Source organism: Cygnus atratus, chromosome 17 (assembly GCF_013377495.2).
Source record: "Cygnus atratus isolate AKBS03 ecotype Queensland, Australia chromosome 17, CAtr_DNAZoo_HiC_assembly, whole genome shotgun sequence".
Classification (NCBI taxonomy): Eukaryota; Metazoa; Chordata; class Aves; order Anseriformes; family Anatidae; genus Cygnus; species Cygnus atratus.
The window spans coordinates 14,540,609-14,559,626 of NC_066378.1; the positions used below are offsets into that span (position 1 = coordinate 14,540,609).

General features: G+C 62.7%; 1 protein-coding gene across 1 annotated transcript; it reads left to right on the forward strand.

The window, feature by feature from the left end:
• Window positions 1–2,864: 2,864 nt before the first annotated feature.
• On the forward strand, window positions 2,865–18,799 carry SEZ6L (seizure related 6 homolog like). Its single transcript, XM_050714292.1, has 17 exons — window positions 2,865–2,922; window positions 3,201–3,887; window positions 4,171–4,304; window positions 8,705–8,897; window positions 9,345–9,530; window positions 9,677–9,842; window positions 10,735–10,901; window positions 11,834–12,028; window positions 12,110–12,248; window positions 14,478–14,674; window positions 15,619–15,813; window positions 16,030–16,221; window positions 16,424–16,618; window positions 17,273–17,305; window positions 18,089–18,203; window positions 18,341–18,443; window positions 18,719–18,799. Exons 1-17 carry the CDS (start codon window positions 2,865–2,867, stop codon window positions 18,746–18,748), a joined length of 2,985 nt encoding a protein of 994 aa, XP_050570249.1. The 3' UTR covers window positions 18,749–18,799.
• Window positions 18,800–19,018: the final 219 nt, after the last annotated feature.

Sequence of the window (19,018 nt, forward strand, 5' to 3'; positions counted from 1 at the left end):
GTGCAGGTTCCTGCGGGACCACCCCGACTGTCCCACCGTGTCCCCCTGCCAGAGGCCCCCTCCATCTGCGTCCTGGGGCCAGCGGCCTCTTCCTTGTCTGACAACCCCGTCCTGTCCCATAAAGGAGAACCCGCTGCCGAGCACGAGCCACCGGGCAGCGCCACGGCCGGAGCAGCCACCAGCAGCAAGTCCCATCCATGGACCAGGAGGGGAAGCTGGAAGCAGAGGAGAGCCCGGCAGAGCTGCCAGGGCGGTGCAGCTGCAGGGTGCCCATCTCGCCCTGACACCAAGATCAGCCCATAACGGGACGAGGAGGGGAGCACGGAGCAGCGAGGGGACGGTGCAGGGCCCAGCAGCGTGCGTGGGGACCGAGGCACCCAGCCCCGGGGGAGACGGGGCGTGATTCAGAGCTGACACAAGTCAGTGGCTGCAGACAACGTGTGTGAAATGTCTCCTAATGTGCTAAGGGAATTGGCTAATGAATTTGCTGAACCACTGCTAATTAAGGAATTAATATTTTAAGTCGTGGAAAGCATAACAGGAGCGGGGAGAAAGCTCTCGGTGGCTGGGGCTGGCTGCGGTGTGGCTGGGGCTTGGGGCTTGGGGCAGGCACTGGCCGGCCCCCTGGTCCTGGGACAGCACCAGCAGCCTCTGCAAGGAGCTCTGAACCCCCTGGGGGCAGGAGTGGCCTGGGGGCCATGGGGGCAGTGCCCTGGGGAGCGCCTGCCCCTGCCAGGTGAGCAGGGAGCCCACGGGCTGTGGTGGGGAATGCCCCTGGCTGCTGCTGTGAGCTCACCGCACCTCAAAAGCACCTCTCCTGCCTTTCAAGGCTGGATTTCAGAAACTCCATCCTTCAGGATAGCTCTCCCAGCCCTTGCTGTTCTTTGTTGTGTTCTCTTACCTTTGGCTCTCACCACAAACTGCTTTGGTTAGCAGGAGACCAAGCAAAGTCAACTGTCTGTCTGCCATTTGCCCCTGCCCAAGCTGCCCGTGTCTGTGTGCCTGCCCCCTTACACAGCAGGGGATGTTCCCCCCGCTGCACGGTGCCTGCACTGCTGACACCGGGCTGCTCGTGCTGCAGAGCGTCCCGCTGACCACCTACCTGCTGCTTACCCCTGCGCAAGCCTCAGCAAGAGAAACGATTGCTTGGTGGCAAAGGGGGGTGGCGGGCACCACTGGGATGTTCAGGGCCAGACCCTGCCACCCCATTGCCGCTGCGGGTCCCTTTTCTCCTTGGCCTGTGTGCAGGTGACAATGCCTGGTGTCCCTGGTCCAGCCGGGTGGGTGCCGACCCCTTGCAGTACATATGAGCCCAAGCCCTGCGAAGGCCCTGATCCAGCAAGTCCAAGGAAGCAGGGACTGAGCTTTCCACATGCAAGTCACCTCTGCGTGAGCGCACACCTCTGCGGAAAGCAGAGCGGGTACCCGAGTGTTTCCAGGATCAGCACTTAAATATACAATGAGAGGCAACAGATGGCTGGAACAAACAGGCTGGGGGAGCTGCAGAGCAGCCGGAGGATCATGAACAGCATAACAAGCAGCTCCGCCGCGCGCTCTGCAGCGTCACCGCCGCGGTGGGCTTAAGGTCCCTGCAACTTTCTTCCTCGTCAGGCGTCCTCCTGGCGAAATCCTCGGGGCGGGCAGGGAGGAGCAAGGCTGGCAGGGCTTGTGCTCCAGGCATCGTGGCACGGGCAGGAGCAGCTCAGGCTCCTGCAGCCCGGGCAGTGCTGCGGGCAAGCCCTGCCCAGAGCCGGGCTGAGGCTCGTCGGCACCCGCCGGCTTTTCCGTGCTCTGCTGATCCTGTCCTGGTGCCCATGCCATCGGCTGCCACGAGACGCTGGTGGTGCCCCGTGGTGCTCCACGCTGCCAGCACTGCCACCAGCCGGCAGGACCGCGCTGTCCTGCTCTGCCCTGGTGCTGGTGCTGCCAGCACGGCACCAGCAGCACTAACACATCAGATTCAAACGTTCAAAGGCATTAAAGTCACCAGGTGATGTTAACGGTGGTTGAACTCTGGGGACACTGCATGGTAATTACCCATGGTAATAACCCGAAGTGCCCCTGCGTTCCAGGTCTCTCATCAAAAAGCTCCTTTCTTCCTTTCCATGCCGGTCCTACCCTAATTGCTAGAACCTGAAATGCAGAAAATCAGGTTAAGTTTAAACGTAAGTGTTGTGCTTTTGTCTGAAGACGCTGTAATAGCAATTGAGACGAAATCCCCGGGGTGAGCCAGAGGATCACCGTGCCTTCCTGGAGGACAGCTGGAGCAGGGCACGGGGCTGTGGGGGCAGAACCTTCACCCCCGCTTACACCCCAGGCTGCACGTCCCCAGGCGGCCCCGCCGCTGGGGTTTGACCTCCCTGGGTTTGCACTCGCTGCCCCTTTGGGCTCCGGCGCCTCGCTGCCCCCGTGTCCCCTTGGCGCTGCCCTCAGGAGCCCAAGCACATCCTCCCCATCGCCGCCTGCACGCGTTGCGCGCCTCCCCTGGCAACTGCTGTTTCCATGGGAAATGTCGCCGCTCGGCTTCTGCTGGCTTCCTGCAGCACTTCGCAGAGCTGCGGTGGTGCTTAGAGCTTATTTCTCGCTGTGGGCTGCAGCCCAGCCAGACCCACCGGTGGTGCATACATCCACTTTTCACGCAATTAGCTCCCCGGCCGGGCGGCGGTGGCGCGGCTCTGCCTGCCCTCACCTCCCGCACGCGGCTTTGCCCCTGCCCGAGGAGCGGCTTCGCAGGTCCGGACGGTGCTTTGGTGTGGGGGGCTGGAGGAAGGTAATCGTGTCTGTTCTCCGTCAGGCAGCGGCGGGGGGAAGACAATAGGGAAGAGCCGCGGGCTAATCAGGCTCTGAAATAACCGTATTTGCTGATGGCAATTGCAAAAATAAAGGCTTTTCATAACGGCGAGGCAGAGAAACAAACTCAGCGTGAGCGAGCAAACCTCTCTGAACAGCTGACCTCTAGATAAAGACACCAAATAGCAGCTCTGAAACGGCACGATAAGGCCACCGAGTCCCAGCAGAAAGCCAACTTTGAGGGAATCAGCACAGGTTCATTACTGCTTCCCCGGAATAAGCACGTCTGGGAGAGCAGCGGGCTTTCAATCAGCCGCCGCTCTCTGGGGGGCTGATTTTGTGTCGCGGGCACAGCTGTAATTTCGTGTCCAGAATTGCCGAATTCCCACTTTTCCCCCCCTCTTTTGCAGACGGCAGGCCGGAGGCAGCGCTGCTCCCCGCGAGCCCTGACCCCCCGGGCGCGGAGCAGCCGGCGGACGAGGCGGTGGGCAGCGCCGGGGGGCCGGGGCACGGCGCAGCCCTCAACCTGCTGCCCCCGGCGGAGGACGGCGCTGAGCCGGCGGCAGAGGGACCCACGCTGCCCACGCGGAGCCACGTCCCCCCGGCACCCGCTGCCGCCCCTGGGGCTGATGCAAAACAAACCGTCAAGAAAAAGCTGCCGGCTCCAAAGCAAGCGAACGCAGCCAGGAAGCACCTGAAGCCCAAGCCCACCCTGCCGGGGCCCCCCAAGGCTGTGAGCGTGCCAGGCTCCAGGCTCCCCGTCTCCTCCCAGGAGCCGCCCGTGCCGGCAGAGGCAGCAGCTGGGGGGGACACACCGAGGCTGAGCCCTCCCGAGCTGCCCTGGGGGGGCCGGGACCCGACCAGCCGCCCCGTGCTGCAGATCTCCCCGTCCACCCTGCCGCCGGCGGCCGCTCGTCCCTTCCCCAGCGGCCCCAGTGATGCCAGCACGGCCCCGACCGCGGCTCCCACGGGGGCTGCTGTTAACCGCACGGACAGCGCGGAGAGCGAGGGGAACGGCTCCACGCTGGAGGAGAGCCAAGAAACCACCACCTCCACCATCATCACCACCACCGTCATAACCACGGAGCCCACCCCGGGTAAGCTGGCACGGGGAAGCTGTGCCGGGGGTCCGGGGGGGTTCCAGCAGCGGCGGGGGGCAGCTCTGCCCGCTGGGGTCCTGGGGACACCTGGAACCTTCTGCGCTTCGGGGGCGTGGGTTTCCCCAAAAGCTGCCCTGCAGAAGTGCCTGAGCACCTCCGGTGAGAAGGGTTGCTTCCTTAGCAGTGGTTTTCCACTCAAGAAGAGGTGGGGTGGGTGCATGCTGCTGGCGGGGCCAGCCTGGCCCCCAGGGCAGTGTCTGACGTGCGTCCCCCCCTCCAGTCCGCTGCAGCGTGAGCTTCTACGACCCCGAGGGCTACATCGACTCCACCGACTACCCCCCGCTGCCCCTGCACAGCTACCTGGAGTGCACCTACAATGTCACCGTCTACACGGGCTACGGCGTGGAGCTGCAGGTGAGAAGTGCGTCGGGGGGAGGGGGTCACCACGGCTCGGCCCCCCCTGCACCACGGCAGCAAAGGCTCAGCGGGCTGTGGGCAGGACCAGGCACAGCCACCCTGGGCTCCTGCGCTTGCTAAAAGTGCCCGTCCTGGAGAAAAAAATAGACAGTTTTCTTAGGCTGTGTAATAAATAAACTGTACGAGGGAACTGGTACATCCTGAACGTCAGCTATGATCAAAGCGCTAAAATGCCATACAATTAATTTAGCAATGAGGTGCTGCCAGGCGATTTGCAAAAGAGACGCTCAGCCCTCGTGGGAAGGGGCGAAGCAGCGCGGCCGACACGTCCCCTCCCCAGCCAGCATTGCTTGGACAGGCTTTGAGAAACTCCTGCCCTGGTGCGGGGCCACGTGCCTGATGGCTGGCAGCGAAACCACGTGTGCAAGCAGGCATTGCACACCATGCAAATGGGCATTGCACACCATGCGAGCAGGCGTTGCACACCGTGCAAACTGCGTGCTGAGCTGGGGAACCAGAGCTATGTCTACGTGGGAAGGGGTCTGTAAATGCGGGCTGGTTTTCAGGGGAGTGCAGAATACGCAGCAAGGGCAGGCTGTGGCACACCATAAGCAAGGGCCCCCCCAGCAGGCACTGTGCAAATGCCTTAAAGCCTGGTGAAGGCTGGGGGGGTGCTGGGGAGCAGCGCGGAGGGGCAGGGGAAGCCGCCAAGCACCCTCGGCACGTTTCAGACACTGTCGGTTCAGGCTCTGTGCTCTGCTCTGCCGTCTTTTGTTGTTCCTGTGTTCTCCCCATGTCACAATTTGTATCCAATTAAAATGCATTAACTTTTAATCTGTGTAGCCAAGCAGGGGCATTAAAAAGAGCGGCAGTTCCAGCGAGCTGGTCCGTGCCGTCCCCTCGGCTGGCACATGCGAGGGGCTGACCTCGTGGTGCGGCCATGGCCATGGGTCGAGCCCCAGTGGGGACAGTACCAGGGTCCCAGCAGCACGGCGCAGCGATGCTGGTGGCACGGGGCCACGCACTGCCATTTGTGCATGTCTCAGCCACTTCCCCGTGGCAGTAACCCTGCCTCCCCAAATCCTCAGGGTGCTAGGGACAGCTTGCGCCGCTGTAAACTCGCTGCTGTCCATAACCCATCGGGTGACACCGCTCCTGACCTTGCTCCCGTTGTAAGCTGAGATTTTAATGGAGCGTAAAATTAGCCTCCCCACCCCCCGAGCCTCGCATTTTGTTTTGCTGCTGCTTCTGAGGCTTCCAGACAAATGAAATCACGGAAGCGGGACTGCACTGCCTGGGCACAGCCTGCCTGGAGCGGGCCCTGCCCACGCCGTGCTCAGGCTGTGCCGGTGCTGGTAACGGCAGGGGATGGGGCCGGGGACAACCCCTACACCCTGCCTCAGTTTCCTGCCTGGTACCAGGGGTGATGGACTCACTCTGTGCCCCTCTCCTGCTTGCACTTTGGGGAGTAATTAGTGTGGGCATGCTGGCAGTCAGTGGTCCTAATTACGCCTTATTTCCCACTAGAAGGGTGGGCCGGAGGGGCTGGAGGGCAGTCGGCACCACTGCCCATCCCTAGCTGGAGGGCAGCACCGGCAGAGACAGCCCCCACATCCCTGGTGCTGCCCGTGCCTCGCCTGGCACCGACGGACTCCTGCATCACTTTTCGGTTCTTTACACGTCCAAGTACCGCGAGCTTCAGCGGCTCCGAGGCTAATTACATCGGGCAGGTGCTGAAGTAACACGGTGCAACTTCCTCGGCTGCCTCACAGTGCCAGGGATAATTGGTTAATGTTTAAATGATTTTGATTTAATTCCCAGCCCCTGTAGTGGAGATGAGCAGGGGAGGCCGTGCAGGGCGGGAGGCGTGGGGCAGGGCTCTCCTGCCCGGAGTGGGGCAGCAGGGAGCCGCGGGGCTCCCGGGGGAGCGTGGGGCAAGATCTGCCCAGGACTCAGCACAGAGGGGGCTGAGCACCCGGGGTGGGTGCTGCCTGTTACCTCTGCGTGTCTTGTTAAAGGCATCCCTAGGAGGGAAGAAAAGCCCTGCAAGGCGCTGGCCCCGCAGGAATGTCACAGGAGAGCCTGGTGCTGGTGCAAGCAGCTGCAGCATCGCAGCCCTGTGCGGAGGCAAGCTGGGAACGACCCTGGGCTGCTCCTCGGCTGCGCTGGGAGCAGTGCACGAGGCCCCTCTGCTTCCCTGAGGGCAGATCCTGAACCCTCCGGAGTACGGGTGAGATCTGCTTTTGGTGACGAGCGGGCACAAAGCCTGGCTGTCCCGTGGGGCGTCAGCGCAGTGCTGGGGCTGCCAGGGCCGTTGCAGGCAGCGTCCCCAGCACCGCCAGCATCCCTGCACTGCACTGGTGCTCACAGCATCCTGCAGGGCCCAGCCGAGCTCCATCCCTGCCCAGGCCAGGGCCCTGCAGCAGCTCGAGTGGCAGAGCCGCCAGCTCCAAGAATATTTTGTGAAATTGTATTTATTTATTTATTTATTTAAATCTTGAATTTTCTTGGCAGGAAATAGAATTTCCCTAAAGAGATTTTCTAGTGGGTGAGCAAGCCTGCCAGTCTGAGTTAAGGATCCCTCCTGGCTTCCCAGCAGACTTTTTAGGAGCTGACACAGGTTCCGTCTCCGATCAGAGCAGGAACTTGTCCTCCGCAGCCCCTGGCAGGAAGCGGCGCATATGGAGCCTTTCGCAGCGGCTGACGGTCCCTGGCGCGCGGCCACCGCCTTCGTCTGGAGCTGCCGGCTGCTCCGGAAAGGAAGGGGTCCCCTGGGGGTGCCCGTGACCCGGCACTGCCACCTCTCTCTCCGTGACGTCCCCACACCCCGGCCTGGCTGAGCGGGGCTGAGCGGGTGGCAGAGCGGTGCCTGCACCCCGTGGCACCCGCAAAGGGGCTGGGGACACCGCAGCTCCAGGGGAATGCTGCGCCTTCCTCCGCTCCTCTGGGGTCCGTCTGCCCAATGTCCCCCCTCCCCAAGGGCAGAGCTGGTTGAGGGAGGCAAGGAGGTGGTGGCAGAGCCGAGCTGCCTGGGTGCCCTCAGCTGCTGTGCTCTGGTGGCACCCCTCAGTGTCCGCTTCCCGATGTGCTGGAGCGGCTCGGAGCTAGGCAGCCTGTTTGATGCCAGTCGTACTGGAGGAAGCTAGCTGGGGAACAGGTTTGTCTTTGATTTCAGAACAAAATGTGTTAGAAACCCTGGAAACGGCTGAGCGGTGATTCAGACCAGGCTCAGGAAGCAAAACTGCCCCAGCGAGAGCTGGAGGGAAGTCATTAGCGCGGCGCGTAGCCACTTAGCTGCTCTTGGATCCCGAACTCCAAATAACTCATCCCCAGCGATGGATAATTCACCCCACTTGTTAGTGAGCACATCTGAGCCAGGTGTGATGCGCGCGCACGGCGTGCCAGGCAAGCCACGCTCCCAGCACAAAACCTGGAGGCGAGGAACTCGTGTGCGGCTGTCGGGTCCGGGGCTGCCCTCCTCTGCCGGGGCAAGTATTCTGCCTGCACCAGAGGCTCTCCGCTGCAAAATAGGGCAAAGGCAGCTCCTGGGTTAGAAGCACGGCCCAGGCTGGACCCGGGCTGGCTCTGCCCCTGCTCAGCCCTGTCCTGCAGCACCAACTCCAGCAAAGGCAACGAGGTGAGGCCGGGGCTGTTCCTGGCACCGTGTAGTGCTCAGGGGCAGGGAGGGAGCAGCGTGGCAGGCTCGGTGCCGTTCCTCCCGGGGAAGCCTTGCTTCTGCCCGCAGATCAGAGGGGGCTGCACGCGGGACGGCTCCACGCAGCTCCTGCCACGTGCCGCCAAAGCGCCCTGGCGCCGTGCTCGCGCGGCAGCCGCACATCTGCGCTGCGTGCAGCGGGGTGGGGAGACGGGCACGCTGGTGACAACAGCAACAAACCCTTGCAGTCACAACATCGCCGGGAGGGTGTGCAATTACAGGCTGAGGCTGCGGTGTGCGCTAAATATAGAGCCCTGGTCCTCGCACACTTAAGGAAACAAATGATCTGATGAGCATCTTTCTGCTGAAATATGAGCCCATTTATTAAGCTAAATGGACGTGAAATGCAAATGTGGGGTTACTTCTTCAGCTTTTTCCAAATAATAATTAAAGCCTTTTGGGACTGCTCATTAGGCATGTTTGCTGTGACTCCCCAGCCGCTCCGGGTGCGGGACCCCGGGGAGGGTTCCTGGTGTGAGTGCAGGCAAGCCCCGGGCCCGACAGAAGAGCCCTGCTCTGGTGGCACTTGTGCTGCACAAGTGCACCCGACCTCAAAAAGCATATCAAGCAAGCACGACACGCGGGAGCTGTGTGTGCCTGGGGCTGGGACGAGGCCGTGCTCCCGGCCCCCCGGGACGGCCGCCTTCGCCCCCGCAGCCTCACAGCTCTCTGCTCCCACCAGGTGAAGAGCGTGAACCTGTCGGACGGCGAGGTGCTCTCCATCCGCGGCGTGGACGACGACAGCCTGGTGGTGCTGGCCAACCAGACGCTGCTGGTGGAGGGCCAGGTGATCCGCAGCCCCACCAACACCATCTCCGTCTACTTCCGCACCTTCCAGGACGAGGCGGTGGGCACCTTCCAGCTCCACTACCAGGGTAGGTGCCCCCCGCCGGCTCCTCGGCCCCGCGGGGTGGGAACGTGCTGGGCTCTGACCCCGAGGCCGTGCACCAGCCAGGGCAGGAGCGAGCAGCAGCCTCCGTGGTGCCCTGGAGCAGAGGGTGTGACATGCGCTGTGGTGGTTGTGCTCCTCGCCCCATTGCTGTCCCCATTCGGCAGCTCTTGCTGCACAGACTCTGACTAAATGTCTATTTTTTCCTTGAGAAGCCATAAAAAATGCATGTGTTCAAGCAAATTTATTCTAAAATAGAAACTGGGTCTGCCCAAAAGCAGTAACAGGTGCAAAAGCAGCGCGGGGTGCAGCCGGCCCTGCAGCGGGTGCTGCCCATGGCACCGCGGGCGCATCCAGCACGCCCTCGGTGCTCAGCCCTGGCCACGGGGTGCCTCGGAGCAGCCCAGCCTCGAGCCGTGCGGTGTCGTTCCAGTGTTCATGCTGAGCTGCAGCTTTCCACGGAGACCCGACTTCGGAGAGGTCACCGTCATGGACCTGCACTCGGGGGGGATCGCCCACTTTCACTGCCACCTGGGCTACGAGCTGCAGGGCCCCAAGGTGCTCACGTGCATCAACGCCTCTCGGCCTCACTGGAGCAGCCCAGAACCGATCTGCTCAGGTGCGAGCCTTGCTGGCTGGGGGGGTGTCGGCTCCCCGCTGAGCTCAGCGGGGCGTCTCCCCCCTCTGCGGTGCAGAAGCCCCCCCATAAATAAGCGCACGGCCCCGTGCCCCTGCCCTCACCTCGCCCGTGCTCTGCGTTGGCAGCGCCCTGCGGCGGCACCGTGCACAACGCCACCATCGGCCGCGTCCTCTCGCCCAGCTACACGGGCAACCAGTCGAGCAGCATGTACTGCGTGTGGACCATCGGGGCCCCCCCGGGCCAGAAGCTGCACCTGCACTTCGAGAAGCTGCTGCTGACCGAGAAGGACAGGTGAGGTGCTGGGAGCCCGCGGCGGGGTCTGCGCCGAGCTTTGTTCTGCTCAGGGTGAGGAGCAGAGTGTTTTTTGGGGGCTGCCCAAGTACCACCAAAGCTTGGAAGCCCCGGCTGGGCTCAGCCCCACCTCCTGCCCTCCTGGTGCCAGGGCTGTGGGTGTCCCGGGGGCAGCGCCGGGAGGAGACCTGGTGAGGAAGGGGCAGAGGAAGGTCCCGGTGCAGGAGAGGAGGTCCCTGGCTGAGGCATTCAAGCACTCAGGAGGCAAGGTCTCTGAGCAAAAAGGGCTGCTTGCTGTCCTGAGGACGTGCTCCTGGTGCTGGGGGGTCATGCAGGTGCCCTGCCCTCGCCACGTGCAGGGTGCTGCAGCGTGCTGGGTCACGCTCGTCCTCTCCTCCCCCTGACCACCCTGTGCCCAGCACTGCTCTTCGCCAGGGCACGAGAAGCTGCAGGTCCCGAGCCGTCAGCATCCGTAACAGAAAGCACACGCTTATGGCAGTGATGCTTGTGTTTAAAGAGCGTTAGAATCTGGTCTGGCAACAGGCAGTAAAGCAGGTTTATGGCTTGTAGTAAAGCCAAAGGATAAAGCTCCTGTTTATGGCACAGTAAAAGAGACTTTTCTGGTTGGTGAAGTTCCGTTTGCATGATTTCTTTAAAATGCCGTGTTCTGGGCACACCGGGGAGCAGGCGCTGGTGTGAGGAGGAAGGGCTGGGTCCCCTGCAGCCCCGTGTGTCCCCATCCCCAGCAGGCACCGCGTCCCCCAGTGCCTCCCTCCCTGGGAGCGGGTCCCAGGGGCCGGGAGCCAGGTCCGGGGCTGGCCAGGGAAGCGGTGCTGTCCCCGCAGGGACCTGGCAGAGCTCCCCCTGTAACGCACCGTGTGTCCCGTTGCAGGATGGTGGTGTACAGCGGGGACTCCAACCGCTCCGCCGTGCTCTACGACTCGCTGCGAGCCGACAGCGTGCCCTTCGAAGGGGTGATCAGCGACGGCTCCTCCATCCGGATCGACTTTCTCGCCGAGGAGCCCGCCGCTGCCACCGCCTTCAACATCCGCTTCGAAGGTGACCCCCCCGTCGCGGCAGACCCGAGGGCAGCGGGCGGTGGGGGCTGCAGGAGGGGTCCCAGCCCCCATGCTCCGTGCGCTGCCGTCCCCGTGGTGCTGGGCACGCAGGGCTCTCCAAACCTCCTGTGGCTGCGGCAGCTTTGGGGAATGTGTTTCCCTAGCAAGAAACAGGAATAGTGAAATCCCGTTTGCTCCAACAGAGGGCCGTGTTGGTAAGCGTAGTGCCTGTGGGAGGTGTCTGTGTGCCTGGCACAGGGCTCCTCCGAACCCGACCCGAAAATGCCGGCAGGCTGTGGGAGGTGCGCAGCCCCCACGGCCAAAGGCCCCGTCTGCCCCCATCCCTCGGTGCCACGCAGGGCCGGGCTTGTCCTGACCCCTGCCCTGTGCACGTCGCCTGCCCTCCCGTGGTCACCGCATCCATCACGCTGGGTGTCAAAAGCTGTTGTGATGGTTCCTGCAAAATTCTTTCCTCGTGCTGGTTGAGTGGCCTGGCTGATATTTAAGTCCCACATTTCTGAAGTGTAATAATCTGTGCCCAGAGTCAACAGCTATATTTTTACACTTCCAAAACCTCCTGGCAAACCATCAAACCATGCTGGCCCCCTCGTGCCTGCCACCCACAGCACTCTCAGCTTCAGGGGGGTAGGACCCAGCGCCCTCACTCCTTCCCAAAGGAAGAAGCGGGGTTTGGTTAAGCCTGCGTGGCTCAGGACAGATAAGCGATTGTTAATCCTAAAGTACAACTTGGAAGAGGCATTCGTGTGGCAGCGTGGCTGTGCATGGTGGGGACAGAGGGACAGGTTTCTGGCAGAGCCCTGGGGCTCCTCCAGCACCCCCGAAGCTGGGAGCAGGGAGGGTCGAGGAGCTGGGAGGCAGCGCCGTCCCCAGCCAGCTCCGTGCCCGCACCACTACCGGGGGTTTCTCTCACAGCCTTTGAGCGGGGCCACTGCTACGAGCCCTACATTCAGAACGGGAACTTCACCACCTCCGACCCCACCTACAACCTGGGCACCACCGTGGAGTTCACGTGCGACCCCGGGCACTCCCTGGAGCAGGGCCCCGCCGTCATCGAGTGCGTCAACATGCGGGACCCCTACTGGAACGACACGGAGCCGCTGTGCCGCGGTGAGTGCCCTGCCACGGGGCGACGCCGGGCCCTGCACCGATGGCACGGGCACCGTCTGACCCTGCCTGCCTCTCCTGCAGCCATGTGCGGGGGGGAGCTGACGGCCGTGGCCGGGGTGATCCTGTCCCCCAACTGGCCGGAGCCCTACGCGGAGGGAGAGGACTGCATCTGGAGGGTGCACGTGGGCGAGGAGAAGCGGCTGTTCCTGGACATCCAGCTGTGAGTAGTTCCTGGGCACCGCTGCATGGCCCTGCCCTGCCACTGCCCGGCCCAGCCCGCTCCGCTGCAGCATCCCCCTGCCCAGGGGCCAGCTCTGCTTCTGTTCTCCCCCCTCGGTGCTTCTCTAATCCCCTGCAGTGTGCGCAGCACCCAGAGGGAGGCACCAAGTGCTGCTCCAGAAAGTCAAAGTGCTGTTGCAGCTTCCATTGCCTTGCAGCTTCCATTGCCTTGCAGCACCCATCGCGTTGCAGCACCCATCGCCTTGCAGCACCCATCGCATTGCAGCACCCATCGCCTTGCAGCATCCATCACATTGCAGTATCCATTGCCTCGCAGCACCCATCGCCTCGCAGCATCCATCCATAGTTCATTGCTCCTGAGATGGCTCCTGGGCCTCTCCCCAGCAAAGCCGGCGGGAGCAGCGCCACAGCAGGACGCAGCCACGCGCAGCTCAGAGCAAAGCACAGCCTCATCGTGAGCTGGTTCATCCAGGGCTGGAAAAGCCTAGGGAGATCCACGAGGAGGAAACCTCAGCTGGGTGCCTGGGCTGATGTGATGCAGGCGGCGCGGGGAGGCAAACGGGGGGGTGAGGAGGCAGGCGAGGCTCTGCCCAGCTCCTCTGTGCTGCCTTCTTGCTCCTGTGAGACCTGCATCGCTTCACCAAACGCACCAGTTCCCCTCTGACTGCCCGCCCACCCGTGCTGCTCAGGAGCTCCTCGTGTTGGGGCAGCCCCTGGCCACCTCTGCCCGGGCGGGGGCAGGCACCGCGTCCTCACCGCACCTCTGGGTGCTCGGAGGGCAGTGGGTTTTGGCACCGGGGGGGAGCCTTTGGCGTGATAAGGCTGCCCATGCAAAGGGAATCTCCTCCAGTGCTATTCTGGGTTTTCAAGAGGGAGGGCGTTTTTTCAAGTATGGGCTTAGAGTCATAAAGGTTTTAAGGCTTTCTGTAAAAATCAGAAGTCAGAGCTCCCAGCGCAGCTCTTCCGGATTTGTGGGCGCTTGGGCTGAGCAGAACTGGAGGCCAGGCGATTTGAAGTCATCAAACATAAATGTCACTGAGAAAATCATGTTTGACAGAAAGCAGAGATTTACTACAAATGTCAGCTTGCCATGGGGATTAACTGGGCGCCTTCCAAGAACATTCTTAATAAAATGTTTGGGGATCAGCTCAGGCGTCTCCAAACAAGGCCGAATTAGACGGACAGATGTGCAGGGCAGGGGTCCTGCGGTGACCGAACATGTCCCGGGCCCATGGGTACTGAGCGGATGCAGGTGGCCGGATCCTGCCGGGAGCCTGGCTGCAGCACCCCAGCACCATCCTGCACGGGGCTGGGCAAAGGCAGCACCAGCTCTGGCCCCAGGGTGCTACGAGGATGCTTGCTTGGGCCATTGCACAGGACATCCATGGGCAGGAGCCCGGGCTTAGCAGGGGAGGTTGCTTCAGCCTCAAACCTGGCGGAGACGTCTCCTGTGGGGCCGGAGCACCCTGGTGCTGTGCCCTGCCCACAGGGAAGGGGAGGACGCGGTGTCCCAGGCTCTGTCCCTCCGTGAGCTGGGCGCTGGGTGCGCTCCCGCTGCTGGTGAGCCCTGCTGGCCGGCAGGACGGGGCAGGACGGCAAGGAGCAGGGGACTCGTGTGCCCTTTGCTGGGGAGAGAGGCGAGAGCCCTTCTGTCCCTGCCAGTGCCTTTTGTCCCCAGTGCCCCTTGTCCCCTCCTGCTTGGGGGGCAGCTGGGGACAGCCCCATCCCTGCTGCAAGGGGGGTGGACGGGGGATGCGGCCGGCGCTGCGCTGCTGGCTCAGGAGCAGGGCTTGCTGCCTGCATGTCTTCCCTCCCTGTCCTCCCCCCGTGCCCTCCCCGCCGCCCCCAGCCCCGCCGCTCTATGGGCGGCCCCACACCGCTCCCTGCTGCGGCTGGGGCACGGCGGGGGTCCCCCCAGCCCCACGGAGCCGGTGCCGCTCCCCTGGGGATGCTGGCCCAGGGAAGCTGGGATGCTGGATGCTCGGACCCTCCTCAGCACCAGCAGCAGGGAGCTGGGGCCGGGGCTGGCGGCGGGGCTGCCGCTGGAGGAGCAGGGGTGCTGACCCCCTGGGGACAGGCAGCCCTAGGGCCGAGCCCTAGGACGGGGTGTGGGTGGCACTGGGGCAGCAGGTCACCTCGCTGCCCCTCGGTCCCGCACCACTGCGTGCGGCTGACCGCCTGCCCAAGCTGACCGAGCTCTGCTTTCCAGCCTGAACCTCACCAACAGCGACATCCTCACCATTTACGACGGGGACGAGCTCACCGCCCGCATCCTGGGGCAGTACGTCGGCAGCAGCGGCCCCCAGAAGCTCTACTCGTCCAGCCCCGACCTCACCATCCAGTTCCACTCGGACCCCGCTGGGCTCATCTTCGGGAAGGGGCAAGGATTCATCATGAACTACATAGGTAGGGGGTGAGGGGGGCGGTGGGCACAGGGCACCACAACGTGCAGCTGCTCCAGGCTGGTTCTGCAAGAGGGCAGTGGCATTTTGGGCCCAGTGCAACTGCAGAGCAGAACAGGGAGAGAAAAACTGCAGGGAATCGGGGTGCAGGACTCCTGCACACACACACACTCTGTCGGGCACAGAGCCGATGGCACCGAGGCACTGCAGTGAAGCACAGTCCAGGGGAGGTCACTAAAGCCGGTCCCCATGTGGGCTCCAGATGTCCCCACCTCCTTGCTCTGGCCATGGCTTGCACGACACCTGGAGACGTCTGTTCACATCGTCCTTTGGCACAGCCACATCTGCCAGAGCGGGTGCCCAAGGAAGGGACAAGGACTGGAAGGGCTCTCCTGCCCCGGCTGCCTGCAGTCCCGCTGCCTGCCTCCCTGCCCGCCTGTCTTCCCCTGGCAGGCTTCTCCCAAGCACGTTCCCTTTCTGCTGCCGACAGCCCCAGTTAGAGCAAGCAGAGCGAGCTGCAGTGCACATCACCTGCACGGCCCCGGGTCCCTGCTGCAGCGCTCGGCCAGGCTCTGCCTGCAGGAGACCCTCGCCGGAGCAGCCCAGCTCACCAGCAGGAGCGGCACCGCTGGTTTCATGCACCTGCAGTCAGAACAGAGCCTGGCGTTCCCAGGTTGCTCTTTTCGTACAGACCCCAGGGAAGGCACTGCCTTCATCAGCACAGCCCTGGCCTGACCTGAGGGTCAGAGGCCGGGGAGACTCAAAGACCCCCCCCGGCTGCCCCTTCCCCCTGCCCAGAGGATACCCCGCGCAGCCTGGGCTGCCGGCTGGGCTGCTTGCAGTGCACGGGGCCGCAGAGCTGTAGGGAAGGATGCGCGGCAGCGAGGAGCCGCATGTCCCTGGGCAGCAGCTCCGGGGGTGGCAGCCAGCACCTCCGTCTGCCTGCAGAGGTGTCCCGCAACGACTCCTGCTCCGACCTGCCCGAGATCCAGAACGGCTGGAAGACCACGTCGCACACGGAGCTGGTGCGAGGGGCCAAGATCACCTACCAGTGTGACCCGGGGTACGACATCGTGGGGAGCGACACCCTCACCTGCCAGTGGGACCTCAGCTGGAGCAGCGACCCCCCCTTCTGCGAAAAGAGTAAGTGCCCCTTGCACTGCCCTGCCCTGCTCCGCCGGCCCTGAGCAATGTGCTGGCTGTCCCGACCATGCCCCCAGGACCCCCACCGCATCCCCAGGACCCCCACCACGTCCCCAGGACCCACACCACGTCCCCAGGACCAACACCACATCCCCTTCACAGTGGCTGCCGGGTCGCAGCCCCGAGCTCATGACCCAGACGGCCTCTTTTCCCCAGTTATGTACTGCACAGACCCGGGGGAGGTGGAGCACTCGACCCGCCTCATCTCCGACCCGGTGCTGCTGGTGGGGACCACCATCCAGTACACCTGCAACCCCGGCTTCGTGCTGGAGGGCAGCTCGCTGCTGACCTGCTACAGCCGCGAGACGGGGACGCCCATCTGGACCTCGCGGCTCCCGCACTGTGTCTGTAAGTCCGCTGCGGTGGGGCAGCTTCTCCTCCTGCCCTGCCACTCCTCCGCTCCTGGGGGCCCTGGGACCTTCCCTGCACCAAGACCGTGCCCAGCCACCTGCAGTGGTGCAGGGTTTCACCTTGCCGGCAGGCTGGGTGCGATCTCAGGAGCTGCCTCCCCAGCCCTTGGGCTCACCCGGGGTGTGTTGTTCCCTCCCAGCCGAGGAGTCGCTGGCGTGCGACAACCCGGGACTGCCAGAAAACGGCTACCAAATACTCTACAAACGCCTCTACCTGCCCGGCGAGTCCCTGACCTTCATGTGCTACGAGGGCTTCGAGCTCATGGGGGAGGTCACCATCAAGTGCATCCTGGGCCAGCCGTCGCACTGGAGCGGCCCCCTGCCCATCTGCAAAGGTAGCGGCACAGCGGGGGCGCGGGGGCAACCTGCGTCTGTGCCGGGCACCCTTGGCTGGCCCGGGGAGGGGGAGCCAAGCCTGTGGCCACCACATGGGGTGCGCTGGGCTGTCTGCTTGCTTTCCTTGTGCCGCTCTCCCCGGAGCCGTTTGCCCAGGCTGAGCAGCGGTGCTTCCGCCGGGTGTCCACATGGGCTGAGGCGGGAGAGGTCGGCCCTGGGAACTGCCCTCGGCTCTGGTCTGAGCAGGCTCCGGTTGCAGTGTGCCTTCTGGACACGGAGGGCCCTCCTGTTGCCACTAAGCTGCAGGGATGGGTTGTTCTTAATTCCTGCTTAATTCCTAATTACATGGAAATGCTCTCGAGCAGTGGCACTCCGGAGGGTAGAGCAGAGCCATCCTGCTGCTGTCTTTTTGCACAGCCTGCTCAGTCACCGTGCATGCACTTACACAGACTGACTGCGTTTTAAAAGCTGAAAGCTTGCAGCAGTTTGGGACCCCACGGGGTATGGGGAGCTCAGGCCCGTGCTTTTCCAGCTCTAACTTCCACGGCAGCCACAGGCTGGGGCAGTGAATCCTCAGCAGGCAGAACACCGAAAGCAGCCAGCAGGCAGTGCAAGCCCAGTTCCCTACCAGTAACTCCCCGTTTCTCTTCCAGTGAACCAGGACAGCTTTGAGCACGCTCTGGAAGGTGAGTGACACCTGCTGGATGAGCCCCTTGCACAGCTCAGTGTGCAGAGCTCTCCCTGCAGGGAGCTGAGCCCCCCCCCCCAACCTCCTGGCACCCCCAGGTGCTCCCCAGCCTAAAACCCCACGGCACCCCGGCAGAGGTGCTTGGGCTGAAACCGGTGCAGTAAGTGCTGCATGCACATGGGGGGCACCGAAGGACCTGAGCAGTGCTCCCCGGTGTGTGTCCTCAGCCCTGTTTGGTGGTGGGGGGGGGCTGTCTGGCACCTTGAGCTCCTGGGAGGACTGGTGCAACCCTGCAGAACATTTATATTTATATTTATATTTATGTCTATGTTTATGTTTATGTTTATGTCTATGTCTATGTCTATGTCTATCTATATCTGTCTATATCTATATCTATATATCTATACCTATATCTATATACCTATATCTATATATCTATATCTATATATCTATATCTACATCTATATTTATATCCATATTATATTTATATTTATAAGGTGCCTATCAGCATATTGATAAACATTATTTGGAACCCCTCTGATGGCGGGGTAAGAACGGGAGGTGGCCTGTTAGTACCCCAGCACTTCTGTTCCCACCAATTAAAAACAAACAAACAAAAAAAGCCCCGAGACTGCCTGGGGAGGAGGAGCGGGCTCCTGCGGGTGCCTCTGGCCCAGGCAGACATCACCTGGGCGAGGAGCGAGGGCAGGAGCGGAGGTGGGGGGGGGGGGGGGCACCGGGTGCTGGGCAAAAACCCGCGTGAGAGATCTCGTCCTTTTAGTAGCAGAAGCTGCTGCGGAGACATCGCTCGAGGGGGGAAACATGGCCTTAGCCATCTTCATCCCGGTGCTGATCATCTCCCTGCTGCTGGGGGGAGCGTACATCTACATCACCAGGTAGGGCTCTGCAGGGCCCCCCGAGGACCAGCCGGGGCTGTCGAGCATCACCTGGGGTCCCGCGGGAGGACGGGGTGGGTGCGTGCTGGGGTTTGCCCAGCGCCGTGCAGCCGGGTGACTCTGGCATCGCCCCGCAGGTGCCGGTACTACTCCAGCCTCCGCCTGCCCCTCATGTACTCGCACCCCTACAGCCAGATCACGGTAGAAACGGAGTTCGACAACCCGATCTATGAGACAGGGGTGAGTGCTGCTGGGCCCCTCGCTCCCTGGGGGCTGCTCCGTTGGCTGGGAGCAAAGGGTTTCAAAGGGTTTGCCGCGCGTGCGGCATCAGGACTTCAGGGAGCGAGTGGACAAACCGTGAGCGGTCCCGGAGGCTTACAAAAACCCTGGGCTGGGCAGGGAGGGGACCACTCTGGGGAGCAAAGGGACCCCTGGAGCGCCTCTTGCCCCCTGGGGATGGGGTGGTTATCCCAAAATGCGGCTGCTGCCCTAAAACGGCTTTTCCTTCTTTTCAGGAAACCAGAGAATACGAAGTTTCGATATAAAGACAGCGCTACGAGAGTCTCCAGCTGCGAACTTAATGTGCTCTCATAGAACTTCCTCAGTAACTAATCCAGAGACTACGTGGAGTTTGGTTGGACCCCTGGACCTGCTGTTGTCTTTCCTTTTGCCTCTTTATTGAAGATTTTACTGTTTTCTTCACTGTATTTATTCTATTTAAACTGCGATAGGTGTGCTGCAGAGCCCCGGGGTCTGCCTGGACCCCGGTGCAGGCAGCAGCGGCAGAGGGGGCCGAGCCCCGTGCGCCGCACCCC